The 25,253-nt window shown below is 43.6% G+C and overlaps 1 protein-coding gene across 2 annotated transcripts in view; it reads left to right on the forward strand.

Moving 5' to 3' along the window:
* The window catches only part of Ptpn14 (protein tyrosine phosphatase non-receptor type 14), a 149,120-nt gene extending 126,961 nt beyond the window's left edge, over nucleotides 1-22,159 (forward strand). The window contains exons 13-19 of one of the 2 annotated variants that reach the window (XM_070041504.1): nucleotides 1,157-2,631; nucleotides 6,967-7,110; nucleotides 8,146-8,364; nucleotides 11,889-12,017; nucleotides 15,359-15,593; nucleotides 17,771-17,934; nucleotides 21,804-22,159. In XM_070041504.1, coding sequence (XP_069897605.1) covers nucleotides 1,157-2,631; nucleotides 6,967-7,110; nucleotides 8,146-8,364; nucleotides 11,889-12,017; nucleotides 15,359-15,593; nucleotides 17,771-17,934; nucleotides 21,804-21,932 — 2,495 coding nt within the window. In that variant the 3' untranslated portion in view covers nucleotides 21,933-22,159. Of the gene's footprint in view, nucleotides 1-1,156; nucleotides 2,632-6,966; nucleotides 7,111-8,145; nucleotides 8,365-9,713; nucleotides 10,742-11,888; nucleotides 12,018-15,358; nucleotides 15,594-17,770; nucleotides 17,935-21,803 lie in introns of those variants that run through there. The other variant, XM_070041505.1, reaches the window with a different exon arrangement.
* Nucleotides 22,160-25,253: the final 3,094 nt, after the last annotated feature.

Genomic DNA, 25,253 nt, shown 5'->3' on the forward strand with positions numbered 1-25,253 from the left:
TCCATTTTATAGATAGAGAAACTGGGATTCAGAGGTCCATGGAAGGGCTACAGTCTTGGTTCAAGAGCACTTGCCTGATAAACATAAGGTCCTGAGTTCAAACCCCAGTACTGCTATTTTTTAAAAAAAAAAAAAGGTTAATGATGGCATTAGGATATGAAAATTGATACATTTTAATCATTATATTAATTGTATCTCAAAAAATAAAAAAGGAGATGGCGGAAAACCCTCAGACGTTGGCATTGTACAAAATGGACCATGAGTTTCTCTGTTACCAGTTCGAGCTAATTTAAATCCTCTGCAATATGAAAGCTTGAGGGTGAAAACTAAAAGAATTATGAGTTTAATACAGCAGGACTTTGTACAAGCAGACAAGCTATCCCAGCACTGTGGGAAGGTGCTAAATCCTGTTGGAGGTGGATAAATGTGCTTGTTGCCTTCTGTGTTCTCCTTTCTTCATGCCTGTCTCATCTGATTGGCTCTGTGTTAATGCATCTCCTTTTCATACAGTTAAGTGCTTTCAGTCACCTTCTAGTTTTTCACCTCTAATTTGTCTCCTCTGCTCTGCTCATGCTTAAATTTACAGTGTAAGAATTGGGCCATTTTGTCTCCTCTGCTCATGCTTAAATTTACAGTGTGTGTGTGTGTGTGTGTGTGTGTGTGTGTGTGTGTGTGTGTGTGTGTGTGTGTGTGTACGTATGCGTGTGCATATGAGCATGCATGCATAATACTGGGTATCCAGAATGGGCCTGACTTTAGAAATCCACCTTGGTATCTCTCCAGGTACACATTTAAACCATAATTAATTAACTATAATTAATTATAATGCTGAGCCCTTCACACCGATAGGCCTATCCAGCACGAGACTCTTGTCACAGATTGATTTCAAAGCTCACAGCAAAATGGGGAGCTTACCTTAGCAATACCAATACTATGTGCCTACGCTTCTTTGCTTAGGTTCACTCATTCAGTAGGTTCTAAGGGGTCCCTTCCATTTAGTGACAACTCATCTAAGATGTCAGTTCTCTAGAGTATGTGGTAGAGACCATGGGTGTTCACTTTTTTTTTAAAGATTTAAATCATCTCACAAACCTGGGATGAACTTTATTGAATCAGCATGCCGTGAAGGTTCACATGCCTGTTTTAACTTTTCTAGACAGCATCTTCCATGGGAACGAAGAAGCCTTGTATTGTAATTCTCACAACAGCCTGGACTTAAATTACGTGAATGGCACTGTCACCAATGGCAGTGTGTGTAGCATTCATAGCATCAATTCCCTTAGCTGCTCGCAGAGTTTCGTACAGGCCTCTCCCATGTCCTCCAACCTCAGTATCCCGGGGAGCGACATCATGCGTGCGGACTACATCCCCAGCCACCGGCACAGTGCTATCATCGTGCCATCTTATAGGCCGACCCCTGATTACGAGACAGTCATGAGGCAGATGAAGAGAGGGGTGATGCATGCTGACAGCCAGAGCCAGTCTCTGCGGAACCTCAACATCATCAACACTCACGCTTACAACCAGCCAGAGGACCTGGTGTACAGCCAGCCAGAGATGCGGGAGAGACATCCCTACACTGTCCCATATGGGCCACAGGGGGGATACAGTCACAAACTTATCAGTCCCTCTGACCACATGAACCCAAAGAATAACATGGTGCCAAGCAAAGCGGGGGCAAGTGCCATCTCCCACACGGTGAGCACCCCAGAGTTGGCCAACATGCAGCTGCAAGGCACCCCTAACTACAGCGCAGCCCATATGCTCAAAAACTATCTCTTCAGGCCACCGCCCCCCTACCCCCGTCCCCGACCTGCCACCAGCACCCCAGACCTTGCCAGCCACCGCCACAAGTATGTCAGCGGCAGCAGCCCAGACCTGGTGACCCGGAAGGTACAGCTGTCAGTGAAGACTTTCCAGGAAGACAGCTCCCCCGTGGTGCACCAGTCTCTGCAGGAGGTGAGCGAGCCCCTCACGGCCACCAAGCACCATGGCGCCGTGAACAAGCGCCACAGCCTGGAAGTGATGAGCAGCATGGTCCGGGGCATGGAGGCCATGACTCTCAAGTCACTGCACATCCCCATGGCACGCCGCAACACGCTCAGGGAGCAGGGGCCGCCGGAGGAGGGGCCCGGGGCCCACGACGTGCACCAGCTCCCACAGTATCACCACAAAAAGACCTTCTCCGATGCCACGATGCTGATCCACAGCAGTGAGAGCGAAGAGGAGGAAGAGGCTCCCGAGACCGTGGCCCAGATCCCTGTGCTGCGGGAGAAGATAGAGTACAGTGCCCAGCTGCAGGCCGCCCTCGCCCGGATTCCCAACAAGCCCCCTCCTGAGTACCCTGGACCAAGGAAGAGTGTCAGCAATGGGGCCCTGAGGCATGACCAGGGGAACCTCCCTCCCGCCATCGCCAGAGCCAGGGTGCTGAGGCATGGGCCAGCCAAGGCCCTCAGTGTCTCCCGAGCTGACCAGTTGGCCATCAACGGGTCTTCTCTTGGTCCCTCCATCTCTGAACCCGACCTGACCAGCGTGAAGGAGCGGGTCAAGAAAGAGCCGGTGAAGGAGAGACCCGTGTCGGAGATGTTCTCCCTGGAGGATAGCATCATAGAAAGAGAGATGATGATTCGGGTAAGTGCCTCCCACGCCAGGCCAGCCACCTTCCACGGGGAAGCACCTGTTACGGATGGAAGCCGGTGTGGGGTGCCAAGGAGGTGTTTGGGTTTTCAAGAGTCATTGGGTATTTAAACAAGGAGAATTTGACCTCAGACCAAAAATTTGGGTCTGGAAAAATTTGCACCTTGAAATGCATGTAACCTCTAGCAAATGTACTTGGTATAGAGTTTTTTTGTTTTTGTTTTTGTTTTATTGTAGTCGGTACATACATCACCATTTTGCTATTGAGTGTAGCTCAGACTTGTAATTTGTGTGAGCTACCTCCATACCTCGTAAGGTTTTTTATTTCTTTAAGTGGAATAAGTCTTTGTCACTCAATATTCAAAGGATAATATCTCTGCAGAGCACTGATTTCTGTATAGTTCTGTATGTCAGGATAGCTTGCCCTGCTGCCTAAGCAATAATGCATCTTAGCCTTATTTTCAGGTTTTCTTTCAATAGATGTTTAACACAAATTCAAGAGAATTATATTAACTGGATGTATTACTTGGAAGTGGACTGCTGAGTTTCAATCCATTAAATTTATTCTATGTATATATTATTGTGTATTGATTCCATGTGTTTATTAAGTATGTATTTATGTATTTATGTTGTATGCAAACTTACTATAGTTGAAGCTGTAGTAAATGTGCACAACCTTTCCTCAGAATTGAAACAGTCTAGAAGGGCAGGACTATTGTCAAAGCAAGACAGTGCAGGTAATAGGTGAACTTATGTATAGATCTCTTACTAATATGATTGTTGAATGGTAGTTGCTACTTAGAAAACAAATTTTCCCACGTCTGTTTTTTCCTGGAAATTTTCACTTACTTAAAAGAAAATCTCTTAATTATGTAACTCGTCAACCCCAAAAACTTCTACTTCACCTCAGTTGGACTAGCAGATAGCCAGGTCTTCTTTTAGGAAGTCCATATGGGTTGCCATTTAAAATGTGCTTCGCTGGAGTCCATTGGACTCTTATTTCTAAGTCCTCCGTACTTATCCTCAGAAGCCAGCTTGAACAGGATAATCAGGTGTCAACGTGTTAAGGAAGCCAAGTTCCTGGGTTGAGAAGTTGAATCTGTGACAACTCTGTGACTTTAGAAAAACCCAAGGCCACTTGGCCTCACGCTCTTGGCCATCAGTACTGCATTGGTACTGACATAACTTTTTCCACTTTTTGCAAAGCAAGAGGGAAATTATGAAGTTTGTACCTATGCCTCTGGCAAAGAAAGCCTTTGGCTAGGGATGGAGTGATGTGTAGGGGTGGTTGCTATGGGAGAGAGCTTTCCTAGCTTAGAAAAGAAGTAATTCATTGGTATAAAGAGATTTTTTTCCAACACTTCTGGCCCTAGACTTTTTAAGAGAAACATTTAGCATCAAGAATCTATTAGTCTAAGCATGCAGCTAAAGCTGTTTTTCCTGCCAAGTTGATACTTAATAGTGTCCACATGGTTTTGTAGCCTCATTTTGGCTGTGTTCATCTTCTCATTACCCATATTAAATAAATAGCCTTAAGTTAGAACCATGGTACTGGTCCCCAGTAGAGCCTCAGCACATTGTCAGAAAGGAGCAAGAGTTTTTTTTTTTTTTTTTTTTTTTTTTCTATTCTTTCCCACAGGATATTCCATTCCAGCCATGTAGGTAACAACAACTAGCAAATTTCATCCTTTAACGCCTAGTTCATTAACAATAATGCCTCATGGGTTTTTCATTACCCACAATGATGATAACCTCCCTCCCCCCACCCCACCAGTTTTAGTCAGTTATGCATTCAAGCACTACTACCCTCTGCCAGTGTTCTCTGACTTCGAAGGAGGGTTAGAAGCTGGGCACTAGTGATTCATGCCTATCATCCTAGCTACTCAGGAGGCTGAGATCTAAGAATCACAGTTCTAACTAAGCTAGCTCAGGCAGCAAAATCCTTAAGATTCTTATCTCAGTTAATCTGTAAAGAGCCAGAAGTTCAGCTGTGGCTCAAGTGGTAGGTAGAGTGCTAATTTGGAGCCAAAAAGATAAGGTCCAAACCCTCATACTGGCACACACAAGAAAGAATGGTTAGGAATCATTGGTGAACTGGGAGGCAAGGCAGGGTGGGAACCATACCAGTGGCTGCTCATGATGATTCTTCATCTTTTTTTTTTTTTTAAATACACAATCTCACCCCTATTCTTCACCGTGAGCAGCTCTGCTAGGAAGGTAGAAGATGGAAGGCTGCCTGGGTCATCCTAGGAGGACAGTGAGACTTTAAGCACTTGGACATGCGGAAGGTGGAGCACAAGTATGGAGAGAATTTGCCCTGGGGGCGGTGCTTAGTAGCCTTGTGGAGTTTCTCGCCTCTTTGATGGATGACTCAGGCCTGCTGCCTTGAAGATGCTTTGCTTTCAGCAGTAACTGAAGTCAGAGGAAAAGGCTAGGTCAGATCTTTCCATTGTTGGACTTCTGTCTCTGATGGAAAGCTAATAGAATAAAGAAGGGACTAAGAGATGGTCTGATGAGCACTGAGGCTTCAGTTGTCCCTAGGCAAGTAATGGTCCTTTCTTAAGAAAGATACATGCATTCCTTTCTGCTTAAGGGTCAGTTTGCAGACACATTGTAGTGAAGGGGTAGAAAGCAGGGCATCTTAGACCATTTTCCCAAAGCTCTTGCATCTTCAATTGCACTACCAATCAAACCAACAAACCAACAAAACATTAAGTCCAAAGTCTTGCTCTAGGGGATGCCTGGAATTGAGAAACCAAAGCAGTAGTTTCTCTCAGCAGAAATCTGGCTCCCTTTTTCTCTTGTTACCATTCACTCTCCTCTGCCCTTGGTGGGCACTGGAGCAGGTGTCCTGTGGGCAGCATGACTCAGGAAGGCTTCATGCTGAGTATAGAAGAAGTTGTGCAGACAGTGAGACACTAACTGTGTACTGCTGACTCTGTCATCTCCAGATAGAATAGTCAGCCCACTCTCTGGGATCTACCATCCAGACACCTGTGAGGAATCTATTTACCAATGATAGACTAAGAAATCAAGTCTCCAAGGACTTGAAATCAGGAATTAAGTCACTCCTTCATCTGTGATAGCCAGATGAATTTGCAAATTTGGTATCACCAATGTTTCCATCAAATCTTCAACTCTGCCAAACTTGTTTCTAAGTAGCTCATGCCTGTGATCTTACCTACTTAGGAGGCTGAGTTGTGATCTGGGAGATCAAGGTTTAAAGCCAGCTCGGGCAGAAAAATCTGTGAAACTTCATCTCCAATTAATCAACAAAACATCAGGCTAGCAGCGTGACTCAAGAGGGATAGTGCCAGCTCTGAGGGCGCACAGGCTCTGACTTCAGGGCCCAGCACACTTAGCATACTTGTTTCTATTGCTAAATGAAGTCCTTCTGTCCTTCCCTTATTCTCTAAGACAAACGACCTTTAGGACAAGCTTTTAGTGGGCTGTGGGAAGTGAGTAAAGAGGTTTATGGTGCCTCCATCTATTCCTAAGAGGAAGCTCAGGAGCAGCCAGGGCTCAGACCGCTTCAGGTTAGACTACAGGTATACATGAGAATGGTTTGGTGTGGAAAAGCCACACATGAAGACTCTTTCCTATGCGAGCTGCTCCATGCGCTGCCGTCATTTAGTGACGTCCAGTGAGGACGTCTCCGTTGCTGCTGGAGACCATGGTGGTCCAATGCTGGTGACCCTGGATGGAGTGAGAAGAACAATGGCTAGTAATCATCTTACATGACTCCAGTCAGTCTTCAGTGTTAGTGTCTTTGCTAAATGACATCAGCGCTTATTTGGCAGGGGCGGGGGGTTGACCAGATACAAATAGGAAGCTCCCATCTTTAATCTGAACTCCTCAGGAGGATTTCCCTCTCATTTGGGTCTGGATCTCTTAAACAGTCAGAAACATACCAGATGTTTCAATCCAGTCAGCCCGTTGCAAAAGGCCTGTTGTTGTGATTGACTCGGGTTATTCATGAAACTTTATTTTCCTTCAGACTTTATCATTCTGAAGTGTACTGCTCTAACCTCCCTCCCCTCCTTCTAACTTTCCTTTGTGAACCTTGGGATGAGATGTGTTTTGTTAAGATGTCTCTTATTTACCTATCTGATGGATGAATTAATTAACAATAAAACCTTGAGGTCTTGTAGGCACTGGCTTCCTCAGGCAAAGTGGGAATAATGGGAGGGCTGTGTTTGAATTTGCCCTACCAGTGGTGGTTGTCTGCATTCCTTGGCTGTAGACTTACAGCTTTGGGGGAGGTTAAAACACATTCCAACCTTCCTATGCTATTGCAAACAATGAGAACATGCCTTCTCTTGCCTCAAGAATCTAGAGAAGCAGAAGATGGCAGGCCTGGAGGCACAGAAGCGGCCCCTGATGTTGGCAGCATTGAATGGGCTCTCAGTGGTGCGGGTCTCCAGGCGAGAAGACGGTCCTCACGCTGCCATCCGAGTTCCCATGGATGAGAGGGTGAGTGCCGGGCTTGTCAGTCCTGTGATTCATTCTCTGTGGTCTCCAGATGTCAACAGCTCTCTCCTTGCCCAGACATGCCAGCTCTCCTGGTTGCATGAATTCTTCAATTTGAGATTAGGAAGATCTAGTCTCACTGTGCTGCCTTAAATCATTTCTTCCCTCTATCTGATGCTTCTTCCTTTACCAAGTTAATATGTGGATGCTTGGCCAGAAAGTTTTATGACCTTGGATGAGAAAGCTAAGCAATTTCCAGAGATCTCTGTTTCTGTCTTGTGTGAATAACTACTATTTCCTAGGAAGTGTTTTCTCCAAGTGTTAATAGGGTTTTAAATATATCCATCCATATATGGGTGTACAATACAGGGAACCTATAGTTATTAGGCTAATGCAATGTGAGGACTTTTAAGTTTGCAGAGCAAAAACTTCATGTGTTTCAGAGGAGGTGAAAGGCGCCTTGTGGTTCTTGAAATTGCTTTCAAAACATTTTGAAACAGGTTATCTAAGTTTAATAGTGTGTGAGTAACATTAGGATGTTAAATTTCTGTGAGCAGGTTTTCAGTGGGTAGGACCAAAGGTGACTTTTACAGAGATCAGTTCATCTAAGTAATACCATGCTATTGTAATTAGTAATTTGGTAGAGGGGTGGTGGGAAAAGGGAGAAGAATTTAATCATCAAAGCTAGACGACACTTAAACTCTTGTTTTAGATGAACAAGAGCTGTCTGTGTGAAGAAGTAGTGTTCTGATTGCTAACGTGACCAATCTTCTCAATTTTAAATAGCAAAAGTGTTGATTTTTCAGCTCTCACTCATTCCTAGTTCAGTTTATAGTGGGAGTACAAAATAACCTGGTTATCAGCCAAGAGAAGCTAGCTGAATGGTTAATAAATAATGAGACCAAATTATCAAGTACCATCTTAGTTACACATCTTGAAATTGTTCAACACTTTGTTAAGTACTGAAAGTCAGCTGTTTCCTTGGAGGTCTTAGACACAAGGCAATTCAAGGAAGCTGAAGATTGATTTCTGTTGTAGTTCAGAACCTTGAAGAAGAAACTAGAAGAGGGAATGGTGTTTACGGAATACGAGCAGATTCCAAAGAAAAAGGCAAATGGCATTTTCAGCACTGCAGCTCTGCCAGAAAATGCTGAGCGTAGCCGAATCCGAGAAGTTGTCCCATATGAGGAGAATCGAGTGGAGCTGATACCAACCAAAGAAAATAACACCGGCTACATCAACGCCTCCCATATCAAGGTGAGAAGTGGGAATGTAGGATGGTCCATTCCCTATTTCTGGTCAACATTAAAAACACACAAGGAAGAAATACATAGGCTTTAGCTGGGCCTTGTCAGGCCTTGTGGCTTGTCCCCAGGCCCTTTAGGGGCCTGTGCTGGTCTTTGTCAACTGGAAGGGGGTTGTTTGTCACTGCTGAGTAGAGGATGTCCAGCAACCTCAGCTAAAACCTTATATCAGCTGATTATTATATCAGCTGCTTATTACAGAGGACTGGGCTTGTTCCCACAGTGGTCTCTTAACTCTTCCTAAACTCCTGGGAAATTGGGAATTGTCCCTAGCAGGTGATCCAGACTTTGGAAGTCATAGGCATTATTGTCGCTGACATTTTTAACTTGTTCAATAGTAACAGAAACTATTTCTTCCTTGTGCTACTTCTTCTTTGTAACTCATTTTTGCATGATGTGATAGAAGAGCTGGAGTAGTTTACATGTAAACCCTCAAAGTATGGTTAATGTGAAGCATGGCAAGATTTGCCACATATGTCTATGAATTAGTACTATTAGATCTTTGTTAATATTTTAAATAGTTCTAACCTCCCTACCTCAGTATTTCATAGCTTAACTAGATCCCCATTAGAATTTAGAACTATGAATATATGTATACACATAGTTAAATATTTCCTAAATAGCTTGCTTTTCCCTGTGGCCTGAATAACTGAGTGTTTGTTCTGAACCTAGCATTTGGAGAGCTGATTCATATATTCATGTTAAACCAGTTGTTCTTGGACATTTTAGGATTTTGTTGTTGTTGTCATAAGACTGGAACTCAGGGCCTGGGCTCTGGCTCCAAGCTTTTTCACTCAAGGCTAGTGCTCCACCACTTTGAGCCACACCTCCACTTCTGGTTTTTGAGTGGTTAATTAGGATAAGAGTCTCATGGACTCTCCTGCCTGGGCTGGCTTTGAACCGCGATCCTCAGATCTTAGCCTCCTGAGTCTCTAGGATTACAAGTTTGAGCCATCAGCACCCAGCCTCTAAGATGCTTTTAAGTAATACAAAATTGACCTTAATAGTGATCAGTAGCCTTAGAAACCTGTTTCCAGCCTTGTCTAGAATTACGTCCTTTCCTCATTGGACTTGCAGTGGCAGAATTTCTAGGATGTTTGGGTCTCTATAGTTTCATGTCTGCTTTGGGTATCAGTTCCAACCAGATTTGGTACATTATACTGCATATAATTTTTTGCATATCAGAAAGCCAGGAGGGTTGTGAGTATGAGGCCAGTCTGTCTCAAAATGAACAATGTGTAAGGCAAAATGCAAAAGAGGAAAGATCATAAACTATATTGGTATTTTTGTTCTTACTTTCAGGAATGAGAACTCAAAACAATAAAAACCTCAGGAAACACTTGAGAGCAAACTGATGATGGTCGTAGTTTGGAGTATGAAATAATGAACAGAATAATTTACTCAAAGATGCAAATGACACAGCTGCTTCTTGATAGAGCGTCTGTGGAAATCTTACAGAGCAATATTCTCCTGTCCCTGTCCCCCGGCCAAGTCTCCACCACTTTCTAACTGCTCCGGGAGCAGCTGACACTCCCCCTACGTGGTGCCCATTGGGTATTGTTACCCTAGCTGCCCTCCCTCCTTCAGCATTCTCCAAGGCCCACATTTTATCTCGTGGACTGGGCTAGACATGAGTGCATTTAATAGAGCCATGGAGCTTGCAAGAACTTGTCCTCGTGGTTTTGGAATAGAGTTGTGTATTTTGTCAGTGTTTTCTCCCTTGGGTTCCAAGCAGCCGTTAACACAATACAGAGATTTATTTGCTCCAGAAGTGGAATCACATCTGTGAAATTCACCCCGGTAGCACTGGTTGTTGTGTTTCTAATGCAGTTTTTAATACTCTCCTGTCAATGCTTGGAGTGAGCTGAAAAGCCCCAGGCAGCAACATTCTCTGGAAGTATTTATGGTTCCTATAGGTTGGGTGCCAGAGACGTGAATGTCTACAATCACAACTCCACAGACAAACCAAATGCCTAGCCAGTGGATAGAAGAATGTTATCTCCCACCAGTAAATGGGGTTTTCTTGCCAGCTTTGACCTAAACATGTCTTGTGTAATGAGACAATAACTGACATTGTTTTTGTTTCAAGTTAGTATATCGTTTCATAAAATAAATGAGGGGGAAAAGTTTCAAACAGTGATCATGTCAATCAATGCTTCTGGAACTCGTTAGTGGTATGCATTGCGTGAATATATAAGGAGGTCATCTTTTTGAAACCAAGGCTGGAAGGGAAGGAGGGACAGAAAGAATTCCTCCAAAGCCCTTTACTGCACCATAATGACCTTCACTTCTTTATGCACAGCTTCTGTTTTGGGGGATTTTTTAGTGGTACCAGAGCTTGAACTCAGAGCGTTGGCACTTTGTAGGCAAATGCTGTACCTCCTGAACCATGCCACCAGCCAACAATTTCTTATTTTGGATTTTGTGTAACATATTTATAGTTGTAGTATTTCCCTATCACAGTATCTGAACTTCATGGGGTAATAATTTTATTATCTCAGATTGTCTCATGACTGTAGTTGGGTTGGATATACAAGGTAAAGGTAATTGATAAAATATAATGGGCTGTTGCTATAGTGCCACAGAGCAGCAGTGGCACCCTACAACACAACAGGTTAGCAGGAAAATGATTACTCCAAAAGGGATGTCTTTCCATGGGAGACATTTTTGGTATATTTTAAGAAAAATTGGATGCTACAGGGAACTATTTTTCGAACTATGGGTCATGATACAGAGGTAGGAAACTAATTTAGCAGTCATAGTCTGTTTTGTATGTTGTTTATTGAGAGGGAGCGAGAGAGCGAGACAGAGAGAGAGAGAATGTTCATGCACACATGTGTGTATGTGTGCACGCACATATGTGCGTGCGCGAGCACCAGGATTGAAATTTAAACTCAGGGCCTGGGTACTTACTGTCCTTGAGCTTTTTTTGCTCAAGACAAGTAGCTCTGCTACTTGAGTCACAGCTCTGCTTCTGACTTCTTCATAGTTAATTGTAGGTAAGAAACTCATAGTTTTCCTGCCTGAGTTGTTTTTTAACCACAGTGCTCAGATCTCAGTCTCCTGAGTAGCTAGGATTACTGGCATGAGCCACCAGCACTCAGCTGTGTTTGTGTTTTAATGAAGTACACTGGAATAGAGGAAAGAATGCCAAATACCTGAGTATACTGCACATGATAATCACAATTAAATGTGTGGTAAATCTTGTGCAATTAATAGAAACAGGTATTGATACATACTTACATATTCTTCATTTGCACATGAGTTCTGGGTAATAAAAATAGATGAGATAAATCTATTTTGGTAGACTTGCATGGACAGAAAGGTTATTTTCAGGTCACTAGCGATTTATGGTTTTTGATCATTGGTATTACTCATTTGGTCCTGAAAATATGAACCAATGCAACAAATGGACCAGGGATGGGTAGGTAGCTGTTGTCTTGCAATTTATTTGTTGATGCTTTCCTTGGCCCGCAGGTGGTGGTTGGTGGGGCAGAATGGCACTACATTGCGACTCAGGGGCCCTTGCCACATACATGCCATGACTTCTGGCAGATGGTTTGGGAGCAGGGAGTGAACGTGATTGCTATGGTCACCGCAGAAGAGGTAAGAGGAACTCCCCATCCCCCCCTTACTCCAGGAAGGAGTGGCGAGAAGATGGGCCTGATGCCAGTGACTTTGCTGCCCTCTCCTCCTTCCTGAAGCTCAATTTCCTTGAAGATCTTTTTCTTTTAGCATGCGCTTCCGTTCTTGCTTCCTCGTAGATGTTTTTCCCCCAGAGATAATTTATTGCTGTGGCACTTTCTGTCCTCATTTTCATTTGGCTCTTCCTTCTTTTGTTTGCACTGCCCTTCCCGATAGACACAAAAGCCACACAAAACTAAAAATGACCAAACTTGAGTTCAGCCAGCCAAAGGAAGCAGCCATCTTTCCAGTAGCATTTGAGCTCTGGCTGCTGTGGGTACGGAGACACACATTCTCAATCTAGGGTACAGCCAGTTCTGCATGCCATCCTGCTTATCAGCTGGAAAGAAACCAGAAGCTGTTGTTCTTGGAAAGGGCTCTATTCTTTAGAGAGAGAGGGGAAAAAATGTATCTTCTCTTTTTCCTTTGCCAAGCCAAACACAGTTTTCCTATTGTAACTGGTGAATTCTGTGTGGTGTTATACAAACCACCATGCGCTGGCCCCTGATCTCATGGGCTTGGAGCTTGCTGTCTTTGGGGAAGAATCTTGTGTTTCCGCTTTTGTCTCAATCTCTATTTTTGTTTTAAACTACCTTTATTTTTTTTTTTAACCTGAGTTTGAACTCACGGCCTCACATTTGCTTGGCTCAATCACTTGATTGGTGCTCTACCATTTGAGCCATGCCTTCAGCCCTGTTATCTGCTGCTCATTTTGGAGATGAATCTCTTGGGCTTTTTAGTTCCTGGGCTGGCCTTGAACCATGATCCTCTGAATCTAAGTCTCCTGATTAGCTAGGGTTGCAGGCATGACTCACCGGAGCCTTAACCACTTCTTTTGACTCTTTATGAAATTCCATCTTAAAGTTCAAGTCATTTTTAGCATGGTCATGGTATTGCCAAACCCTTTCTCAAATACTGTTCAGAGGCCAGTAATGGAGGGAATTAGGTACCTCCAAAAGTTATATTTCTTCAACTGACTGAGTAGTAGCTTTTTGTAACATCTATGAGAAGGTAGGTAGTGGTGAGGGGGATCTCAGGCTGTTTAAAGCTACTGGTACATTCTGGATTGGTCTTTTGTCAGACCTTCCCAACTAAGAGTGAACTCCCCTTCAATTTTTTTTTTGGGGGGTCCAGTCGTGGGGCCTGAACTCTGGGCCTGGGCGCTGTCCCTCAGCTCTTCAGCTCAAGGCTAGCACTCTACCACTTGAGCCACAGCGCCACTTCCAGCTTTTTTCTTTTTGCTTATGTGGTGCTGAGGAATTGAACCCAGGGCCTCAGGCATGCAAGGCAAGCGCTCTACCACTGAGCCACCTTCCCAGCCCCTCCCCTTCAATTTTCTGAATGAGATTCATTGCATCATTGGCTAGGAATTTGTTCAAATGACTATAATCTGTTACATGTGCTGTCAGGGCCATGTGAACTTGCATCCTAGGACAGAGCATACAAGGTAAGCAGATAAAATAGGCATAGATAGTAGCAAGTGCCACTGCACACAGAGCAAAGTTAACAGGAAAGAGAGTCATGGGGCAATGGTAGCCTTTTTTGTTCAGGGTAGCATTTCTGCTGAGACCTGAATGTCAAAACAAAGTCATGAAAACATACAAGGCTTATCTGTTTAAACCCAGAGGTGAAGCAGGTATCTCAGCAGAAACGTAAATTCATGATCTCAGGTAAATCTACTTTTACCATTGCACCTCATGGACTCCGATGAGATTATTAGTACTCTACTGCCCTATGTCAATGATCTGTCACTTATTATTACTGTCCTTAGAGCTGTCATTGGGGCTTCTAGAGCCTGTAGCTGCTCTAGGTTCTGTGTGCCTTCTTGTCTGCCCTCAGTCCCTCTGCTGGATTTCTTCCTTCACTATCCGCTCCTCCATGCTTCCCACCCTGTGCCACTGATTTCAAAGCTGTGTACAGCCCTTAAAACTGAAATGTTACTTACATCTTGTTAGCCTTTCATACAAATACGCTAGGACAGATGAACTAAATGGTTCACAATACATAGGCTCAGAAAAGGTGATAAATAAGGAGAGGGGAGGGTACTCTCAGCAGTGGTCTCTGTTTTTATCGTAGGTTGAACTAAAACAAACCAGACAGGTTGAAAGAAATACGAGATGGACCGTACTTGATAGAGACAATACCACTAGTGACTGTGGTATAACACAAAGGGCTCTACGCTGAAAGAATGAAAAGTAGGGCCTAGAATTATCAGTAGTCTGTTTCTCCCTTACCTAGTTCAACCTTTGGGTGAACTAGGCACCAGTGGCTTATGCCTATAATCCCTGCTACTCAGGAGGCTGAGATCTGAGGATCATGCTTAAAAGGCAGCCTAGGCTTTCTTATGTCATTTATTTATTTATTTATTTATTTATTTATTTATTTATTTATTTATTTATTTATTTATTTATGTATGTCTTATGTACATTTTACCACCACCACCACCACCCAAAAAAAAGCTGGAAGTAGAACTATGGCTCGCGTAGTAGAATGTCAGTCTTGTGCAAAAAAGCACAGAGACTGCTCCCAGGCTTTGAGTTCAAGCTCTAAACCTATCACAGAATAAAATCAAAACAGACAAACCCCACAGAACTTAGGATGGCTTCCCACTGTCCATGGAGTAAAATCTAAGCATCCTACCCTTGAAAATGAGACCTTTCCACCTGCTCTCCATTGTCCCTCTGTATTACCCCTCTACGCCCCCTCTCCATCGTTGCCCATTCTCTATCGCCCCTTCCATCTCCCCCTCCATTGCTCTCTCTCTGTTGCTTCCCCTTTATCACTCCCATTACCTTTTCTCTGTCACCTCCCCCTTATTTGTCACAGTCTAGTCATCCTGCAAACATTAGTCTTAGCCAAAATATAGAGAATCTTCCTTGTGACAGACACTGCACAGTCCTTATACAGACTGCTCAAGTTTTCTTTGGTTCTCATAACTGAAGATTAAGAATTTCAGCTGGGCACCGGTGGCTCATGCCTATAATCTTAGCTACTCAGGAGGTTGAAATCTGAGGCTCACAGTTCGAAGCCAGTCCTGTCAAGAAACTCTGTGAGACTCTTATCTCCAATAAACGGCTTAAAAAAAAAAAAGTGGGAATTGGCTCTGTGGCTCAAATGGTAGATCACTGGCCTTGAGCAAAAAGAACCTCAGGGACAGCCCCTAGCCCCCAGAGTTCAAGCCCCAGGACTGGCAAGCAAAGAAAAGACAAAATGTCAACGTTTCCTCTGACGTATTTCCAATTCTGCTTTTGTGTATGCTACAGGAGGGCGGACGGACCAAAAGTCATAGATACTGGCCCAAACTGGGGTCGAAGCACAGCTCAGCCACCTATGGCAAATTCAAGGTCACTACCAAGTTCCGAACAGATTCTGGCTGCTATGCAACCACAGGTTTGAAGGTCAAGCACCTTTTGTCCGGGCAGGAGAGGACGGTGTGGCATTTGCAATATACTGACTGGCCAGATCATGGCTGCCCAGAAGATGTCCAAGGGTTCTTGTGTAAGTGTTTTCCTTTCACTCTGTGTTTTCCCAAACTGGTTTTAGCTGTCTCCACTAGTGACTTATTAGTTAGAGATAAATAGAATGTGGATGTTGTCTCTTAAGTAGCAAAAGTATTATGACATATAATATATACATATGGATGGATAAAATCATAAATATATGTGTATATATGTATATATAAAACCTTTTATAAAAAGAAGGTAAGACTGGGTGCCTGTGGCTGAGATCTGAGGATCCTGGTTCGAAGCCAGCCTGGGCAGGAAAGTTCATAGACTCTTACCTCCCAAGAGCTACTCAGAAAAAGCCAGAAGTGGGCTGTGGTCCTAATGGTAGAGCAATAGCCTTGAGCACTAAGAGGCTCAGGAATAGTTCCTAGGCCCTGAGTTCAATCTCCAGGACTGGCAAAAAAAAAAAAAAAGAGAGAGAGAGAGAGAGAGAAAGAGAGAAAAATAAACTGGTCCCCGTTGATTTAATCCTTTAGAATCTCGCTAATCAATAACTATTATGATACATGCTACTACATAGCTGAAATTTAAAGACATCATGCTAAATAAAATAAGCCAGATACAAAAGCACAAATGCTGAGAATAGGTAAATCCATAGACAAAATGTAGGAGACATGGTCCCAGTGGCTGGGGAAGGGGAAATGTAGACTTTCTCTTTAATGGGCATAAAGTTTCTGTTAAGACAATAGGGAAGTCCTGGAATAATGAATAATGAATAATGATGGTAGCTGCATAGTATTACAAATATATTTAATGACAGTGAATAGTCCTTTTAAAAGTACATTTTATGTTGTGTTACCCAGCATGCCTTTTATTTTTCTTCTTTGTCTCTTGTTTGTGAACATTTTGTCAGAGTAGTCAGTTGCTAGCTATCTTTTCCCCCTTGCAGAAAAGTTGCCAAGATGATGCCGTGCATACTGTTCAGCGCATGTTGGTTCTCCACAGCTGGGCCCCCTGTACATCCAGGGATGTCTCTCTTTTTTTTTTAGTTCTATTTTATTTTCTGTTACTACGACTAGTGCTATATGGACTGCAGCTTACAGTCACTACTCCACCAGTCATCAGCACAAAAGTGATCATACTAGTCTGTCTATTTGGAAAAATAGTTTGTAACTTGGTATGGTTAAAAGAAAGCCCCAGTACTTAGATGACAATAGATGCTTTTAATTGATGGGAATGATTCAGTACAATCATTTTCAACAACTGGAGGATTTCCTCATATAGTCTTACTATTAGGATGAGGTTCTCTGACTACCAAGAACCTTTAGGGTTTGGGGCCATGTCTCAAGATAGCAAGCACAGGGCAAAGGGAGGAAGGATGGAAGGGAGGGAGGCAGGGAAGGAGGGAATCTTTAGGCCTCTTTCTTCCTTGAGCCATTCCCAAATCTAAATTACTATTTTTTTTTTTTAGTTTTAGACTATCTGAAGTTTATATTCTTTTCCTTTATCAGTAATTATGGGGGCGGGGAATCATGAAAGCTTGTCTTGCTGTCATTTTTCTTTTGCGCCCACTTGGAGTTGTAGATAGAGCCTGTGCAGCCCTTCTGGGCCGGGCAGCGCTGGCGGTGGTGGTGAGGGAGACTGGGAATGTCTACCCCACATGCACATTGCCTCTAGAAGTTGGCTCATCTGTTCACATAACCCCGTGGAACCCATGGTGTCAAACCAACTGCACAAAGTCGGTTTTAGACTCTGAAACGCAGTCCAGGCTGCATTGACACCGACTCCATCCGTGAGTGAGGGGAAGGAGGAGGGGTCAGCCGGTGCGCTCTCCTCACCAGGACTTGGCTCCGGCAGGCGGGCGTTTCAAGGGTACTTAGCTGTTGTTCGCATCCCAGCCTGTTAATAGTAGGAATTGCTGTAAGTAATGTCTAGAATCATCTGCTTGGGGGACTTGGGGATTTGCAGAGGGGAAAACAGAATTTAATTTTTTTTTTTAGAGAGAGAACTATTTAATTTTAAAGAACCAATTCCCCCATGGACTTAATTGACTCCCAGCTGGTCTTTTCTGCATCCAGGGAAGTACAGCCAGATACTAAGCCAAATGATTAGTGTCTTGTAAGAACTGAAATAACAACAACAAAAATTCACCCTCAGTTGTTCCCCACCCCCACTTGTGTACAGAGCCCTGGGGTGCTTTGATGACAAGATTTGCATTTTGTCCTGCAGCCTACTTGGAAGAGATCCAGTCAGTCCGCAGACACACCAACAGCATGTTGGAAGGAAGCAAAACCCGGCACCCTCCCATCGTTGTCCACTGCAGTGCTGGGGTGGGCCGGACCGGTGTGGTCATTCTCTCTGAGCTGATGATCTACTGCCTGGAGCATAACGAAGTGAGTCGTCGTGGGTTTCTCTCTCTGAACACTCCACCCTGGGGACAGGCCTGCACCATCGTGGCCCCTTCACCTGTACCCTTTCCTGTTCTTAGGTTAATGTCCTGTCTCCTGATCAGAGATTTCCAGACCCATCCTTCTACTTTGCCACTTGGAACATTTTCAGCCTTCCTTGTCTTTGGTCTCTCTCATGCACACACTCTCTCTGTCTCTGTCTCTGTCTCATCTCTCTCTCTCTCTCTGTCTCTCTCTCTCTCTGTCTCTCTCTCTCTCTGTCTCTCTCTCTATCTCTCTCTCTCTCTTTCTCTGTCTTTCTTTCTCTTTCTCTCTGTGGCTCTGGGTAGTGATATAGAAGAAATTAAATATAGATAAGGAAGCATTCAGAAAACCTTCCAGTAGTTGGTACTTCCAGAAGCACACACACAGTCTGGTTTTACAGTGGGTAGTTAGCCATGGTGTTATTTTGTCGCACATAATTTAGATGTATCTTGCCTTGCTTGGATGTGTTCTGTGTAGAAATGTGTCCAACGTGGAAAATGTCAGAGTGAAGGTTTGATTCCTCTTGTCTAGTGTGAAGTGTAACAGAAAAGAGTAAAACTCTGCATATGCAGCCATCCCTGGTGTTTGTGTCTACTGAGCCCTCCAGTTCTTCTCCCTGCAGAGTGGCTGCTGACCTTGTGTCTTTGGGGCGTGGCATTCCCTCCTGGAGTCAGCTTTGGAAGTTTCACTGTCAGACTTAAACGGTAGTCAAAAGTTCCAGAATAGTTCTTCTTTTGGTTGTTGTTGTTGTGCTAGTTCTGGGATTTGTACTCAGAGTGTGGTCACTGTCCTTGCTCAAGACTAATATAAGCTACAGCTCCATTTCTGGCTTTATGTTTTCTTGGTCCTTAATTGGAGATAAGAACTCACAGATGTTTCTGCCTGGGCTGGCTTCAAACCCTGATCCTCAGAACTCAGCCTCCTAAGTAACTAGGATTATAGGCAGGAGCTATTGGCACCCAGCATTCTGCTTCTTTTTACATGAGGTTGTAAAGATGTTGGAGATCTAGCTCTGCACATACCTAGCACTGTGCCACTGTGATCGCATCCACAACTCCAGGCAATACAGTTTTTTGTTTTTTGACTTTTCTTTTTTGCTTGTTTTTTGGAGCTGATATTGGGGCTTGAAATCCAGGTCTGGGTCCTGCCCCTTAGCTTTTTCACTCAAGGCTGGCACTCTATCACATGAGCCACATCTCCACTTCTAGAGTGGCATAGACTTTTCTGCTCAGGCTGGCGTAAGACCACAGTTTTCAGATCTCAGCTTCCTGAGTAACTAGGACTACAGGGGTGAACCATTGGCTTTTAAGGGACTTTGCGCGCGCACACACACACACACACACACACACACGCACACACATACACACACACAAACACACCACCACCACCACCGCCGCCGCCACCACCATTCATCTTCATCTTTACCACATAGAAGAGCTAGGCTAGGTAAGGAAACTGAGCCCCAAAAACAGTCATGTGACTTCTCTTTTGCTCTGTGGCTCATAAGCAGTGGTACAGAGGTAAAAAGCAAGCTCTTCTACCTCCTGGTCCACAATTATTTCCCATGTAAACTCATATCCCTACCAAGCGCCATTTGGTTCTGTTTTTTTCCCCTATTATACTTTTTAGAAAACATAAGGAAAACTGTGTAATGGTTTTTGTGTGTGTATGTGCATGTGTGTGTGTGTGTGTGTGTGTGTAATATATATGTATTTGTATGTTTACTAAAGATCCTCAATATTAACTCATGAAACTTGTTACCTTGAAACTTCTAGGAAAAAGTAATCATTGCTAGGTTTAAACTTGTTCAAAAACATTTTAAACTCTTGGCAGCAAATGTTAAATTTTTAGAAACTTTCATTCTGTGTGTAGTAATGTTGTTCTGCTAAAATTTAGAAGAGGGACTCTCCCAACTGTAGCTAAGATTTAAAAAAGCTAAAACAAGCTGGGCACTGGTGGCTCATGCCTATAATCATAGCTACTCAGGAGGCTGAGATCTGAGGATCACAGTTCAAAGCCAGCCCAAGCAGGAAAGTCTGTGAGATTCTAATCTCCTATTAAAGCACAGAAAAAGCCAGAAGTGACACTGTTGCTCAAGTGGTAGAGTGCTAACCTTGAGTAAAAAAGGAGCTCAGGGACAGTGGCCAGGCCCAGAGTTCAAGCCTCAGGACCAGCAAACAAACAAACAAAGCTAAAACAAAACTATGAAACTTGAAACTTGTCAATAAATACAATGCTTATCATGGAATCTGTTGCAGTCAATCACCTGGCAAAAACTGCATCATCATCTCTAGATTTTTACTGCTTTGCTTCACAAAGGATTTGATGGTTTGTTTTCCAGTATCCTATTTCTATTAGAAGTAGCTAGAAGAATGTAGTACACTGAACACCTCACCACCTAAGTACCAATCTACCTAGTGCTAAGAGATAGAATAAGATGATAGAGAATTCATGTGCATACCCTCAGAGAATCTGAACTCATGGGGCTGGTACCAATGAGTTCCAGGGGTGGAGGAGACCTTTGTTATCATCTTCTCTCCTCAGAGTCCTTTCTTCACTGTTCCTGTGTTTTGGCCCTTTCCCTCCCCTTTCAACCTTAAGAAACTAGTTTGTCCATTTTGTCTGACATGAAAGATTGCTCTGGTCTGAGCAGTGTGGAAATCCATCAAGGGCTGACATGAGAGCTCATTGCTTACCAGATGGTTTTGGTCCAATGGGACACAAACAACATATATCAAAGCCAGTATGGTGTGGAGTAAGGGATGAAGCCAGCAGAGCATTCTGTGGACTTGGTGGAGGCCCAGGCTAAATTCCCTATGGTGTGTCCAAACATAGCACTCTTCCTCAATGCCCAACTGCATGCCAGAACATTCTTTTGTTGGTACATAGTCAGTCCCAAAAGAACTGTTCCCATTGATATTCAAAGATAGCAAGATGACTCATATTTTTTACTTCCTTTCCCGCAGCATAAATATAGCCAGCCTTATCTGCCCCATTTCCCATAATTGCTATTGGTAGATGGTTAAAGGAGAAACATAAATTCTCTACTCTGTTCTGATGCTGTCTCAGGCCTGGCTGGTCAGATTGAAGCCCCAGTTTCAAAAGAATAGAACATATTTTGTTGTTGATAACATGAGTTGTTTTTTTATTAAGAACTCATTGTGGGCTGAACATGGCCCCAAATGTTTTATATGTGTTTCATCATTTGATTCTATTAGGTAGATGCTGCTTATCATTTATTGCTGAAAGAGTGATCATCCCTTGGTAGAGGAGAGTATTTATGCTCCTTATTCTACAGATGAGGAAAATTAAGACCCAACATTGTCTTCAATCCCATTGATATTGGGGCTTGAACTCAGGACCTGGGTCCTGCCCCTTAGCTTTTCCACTCAAAGCTGTTATACGCTAGCACTTGAGCCACATCTGCACTTCCAGCTTTTTGGTAGTTAATGGGAGAGAAGAGTCATGGACTTCCCTGGCTGAGCTGGCTTCGAACCTCACTTCTCAGATCTCAACCTCCTGAGTAGCTAGAACTACAGGCATGAGCCACTGATGCCTGACTAACAATACTGTGTGGTTTAGGTGATTGCAATCACATCGAGCCATAGGTATCTATTTAAAATACCATACCAAGGATATCTGGCAACCAGATTTTTTCCCAGTGCTGATAAAGACTCATTGATTCATGAGACCTAAAGGGGCAGAGTCCTTTTCTTCCTCTTATACCTGGGCAGGGGTAGTGGGGGAACTCTTCCTGGATGGAGGCGTGAGGAAGGGAGCAGGGCATACTCGTTGTTGGAGGAACTGAGCGCTTTTCTCTTCTCTTGCAGGAAGTGGAAGTGCCCATGATGCTGAGGCTCCTCAGGGAGCAAAGGATGTTCATGATCCAGACCATCGCTCAGTACAAGTTCGTCTACCAAGTGCTCATCCAGTTCCTCCAAAACTCCAGACTCATTTAATCTCCCACACCCAGCTCCTAGAGGATGGACCAGCTCTGTCCTGCAGGTGGACAGTCACTTCCAGACAACATCTGCTCCCCTGGGCGAGGGGCAGATAGCAGGCAGCAGGCAGGCCGCCACAGATATCATGTATTATTTTATACGAGATAATTTATTTCCCCCCCTTTGGAATAACTTTTGTGAATTATTATACTGTTTTCACCGTAATATAGTGCTTTTCGTTTGAACCACATTTTGACTGATCTGCATTGTAATATGTCAGTAGGGAAGGGTGGAGCATTTGGGGAACAGGGGCAAAAGAAGGACACATCTCTAGTTCAGTGGCAGCCAGACTCATAATCCACCCTGAAATGCATTGGCTTAAGTGCTTGTGTCTGAATCAAAGACAGCAAGAAAAAAAAAAGAATTTCATCTTGACATGTAAACAAAAAAGGACCGGGAGCCTTTCCTGAAGGAGGAAGCATGTTTGCCTTTTATTTGAGGTATCATGAGGCTTGATGGAATGTGCTTTCCTCTCTTCTTCCAACTCTTCTTGTGTTCTCTTGAGCTTGAGTTACAGGTGGGATCTGCTAGACATCACCCTCCTCCTTCACGGGGTAGTAGTAGCATCTTTCAGGCTGAGTAAGAAACTCTGTATTGTCTCTTTCTTTACCATTCCTTGTTCTCAGCTCTGGAGTCTGCTGTCCTGCTGGTGACTGCACCCTGGCTAACTGTTGCTGTTCGTTTGTCCCAATCTGGTAGCATTAAGGCCCTGGGCTGGGCTATCTGTGCAGCGTGGTCTCTTGACTAACTGAGAGAAGATTACAGACCAGAATAGGAATAGGGCCCTGCCTGGCCCTGACACTGCTCTTTTTAAATCTTGTTTGCATACTGGATAGGAGGCTTCAAGTTGAGGTTTGGGGTGTGCTTCATTCATCTGTCAAGTCTTACATCATTAGAAGGATTATAAAAGGAAGCATTTGAGGAAACAGGCTTCTGTTTAGGGGAGGGGGGAGTGGTCCTGGGGCTTGAACTCAGGGCCTGGGCACTATCCCTGAGCTTTTTATGCTCAAGGCTGGTACTCTACAACTTGAGCCACAACCCTATTTCCAAACTTCTAGCCATTTTTTTTTTTTTTGATTTATTGGGTATCAGAATCTCATAAACTTTCCTGCACAGGCTGGTTTTGAACTAAGGTCCTTAGATCTCAGCTACTCCTGAGTAGCTAGGATTATAGGGATAAACCACCAGCACCTGCCCATAACTATTTTCCCCCTACCTCTGGTCCTGAGGCTTGAACTCTGGGCCTGGGCGTTGTCCCTCAGCTCTTCAGCTCAAGGCTAGCGCTCTAACACTTGAGCCACAGTGGCACTTCCAGTTTTCTGAATGGTTTGTTGGTGTTGAAAGTCTCATGGACTTTTCCTGCCGGGGCTGGCTTTGAATCACGATCCTCAGATCTCAGCCTCCTGTGTAGCTACGATTACAGGCGTGAGCCACCGGCACCTGGCTCATAACTTTTTAATAATGGTTTTGTTTTTTAGTATTAGCTGTGGTAATTAAATCTTCCTCTCATTGTGTCTTCTTTTCTTTTTCTTCCTGAGCTGAAAAGACATTGAAGGCAGGTGGAGAATGGTATCATATCCTTGAGGAAGAGCATGCCCTTGTGACTCACTGCCACTAAATAGCAAAAGACTGTCGTGAAAGCAGATTTCCCATTCACTCCTTTGGAAGATGAACCATTCCATTTTCTGCTAGGCGCATGTAGACTCAGGGTATCTGGAGAAGGAGAGTTTTCTTTCTCGTGTCCTCCCTGGTCTCTTGTATCATAAGGAGTAGTATTAACTTCACCTGAGCTTTGCCAGTTCTAAATTTTAGCACACATCCTGAAAAAGAAAACCAGTGGTATCATGTATACTTTGAGTGAACAGAGAAGTTCATTGATTTCTTTTCCTTGGAGATTTTTCATCCTTGGAATATTCTAACTGTTGAACTCAGTTCCTAGTGTATTGTATGATGAAGGATGTCAATATTTGTCTTTTATCTCTACACCCTACGTGGGCACTGTTAAAAAATGTCTCATGTGGACAGGTAGATGTGATGTCTTTTGAACCTATTGCTCTTGGGCCTTTGTTTAACCTCATCCATGGTTCCCACCTTATGCTACTAGAATTAATTACAGGAATTAATGATGTACCTTGTGCTTTAGTGATGTTGCATAAGTGACACCATAGGTACAGAGAAGAAGTAAGTGAAATGTCCGGTTTCCTAGCTTTAATACCCAATTTCCTAGCCATTCAACCCAAAGGAAAACACTTAAAAACTATTCCAAATAGTTCATTTTAAAAAAATGCGTTTGAGTCTTTAGCACATTTTGCATTCTTTTTCACATCCCTAACCAATGCCAACAGATCTCCAGTTAAATTATCAGCAGCCATTTGAAGTCCTTTAAGTGACATCTGCATAATAATTGCCCAGAGATGCTTTCTATCTGGGAAGCAAGCCAAGGAATAAACCTTGAAGCAAAGTATATTAAATTAGTTATCTAGTTAGAGCATTTGGAATGATTTCCTGATGATGTATCAAGTCTGAAGCTAGAGCTGTCAGGGTCTATTGCTGTAGTTTGGATTTGAAGGGAGAAAATTAAAAATGGAGGAAATATGAAGTCCCATCTCACAACAAAGCCTTCACCCATTTTCCAGCCTCTGTGTTACCAGTGGAAATATTTTGTTTCTTCCATTTCCATTTGCATTCATCTGAGTCTATTAATAGATTCAAACTCTTCATCCTTACTCACCATGGGCTCTGGGTTCTAGGGGCTGAAATTCGGCATCCTGCTGAGCCGAATGTGGTTTTGTAGGGTTCTAAAGAGATACCTACTGTGTTTGAGTAAGGGTCTTGAATAGTATTTACTGGTAACCTTCATAGCTATACACAGCGCTTGCTCTGCATAGAGAGTAGAGGAGGGCCTTGCCGTGTTTAGAGAGGGATGTCATTCATTCTTTCATTCATGTATATGAGTGAAGGTTACTCAGCTCTTTTACTCACTCACAGAGGTCAGCCGTAAGATCAGGGAAGGTGAAAAGGCTGTCCCCATGGACAAGTAGCTTTCACTGAGAATTGGAAGTTGTGTGGTTGTAGATTGAGTGGGGGAGGAGGGACTGCTTTCTGATTATAACTAGACTGTTACAATCTAACCTGAGTTACAAAGCTGTCTCTGGTTTCCTTCTCAGTAGCCTGGATTGATGGTTTTTGTAGACTGTGCTTGGGGTGAGCCTGTGGGACTAGACTACCTGCTCCAATTCTTTTAACCCCATCCTGCCTTAACATGGCTTTTGCTTTTAG

Source organism: Dipodomys merriami, unplaced genomic scaffold (assembly GCF_024711535.1).
Source record: "Dipodomys merriami isolate MVZ:Mamm:240054 unplaced genomic scaffold, mDipMer1.0.p SCAF_31, whole genome shotgun sequence".
NCBI classification, from domain to species: Eukaryota; Metazoa; Chordata; class Mammalia; order Rodentia; family Heteromyidae; genus Dipodomys; species Dipodomys merriami.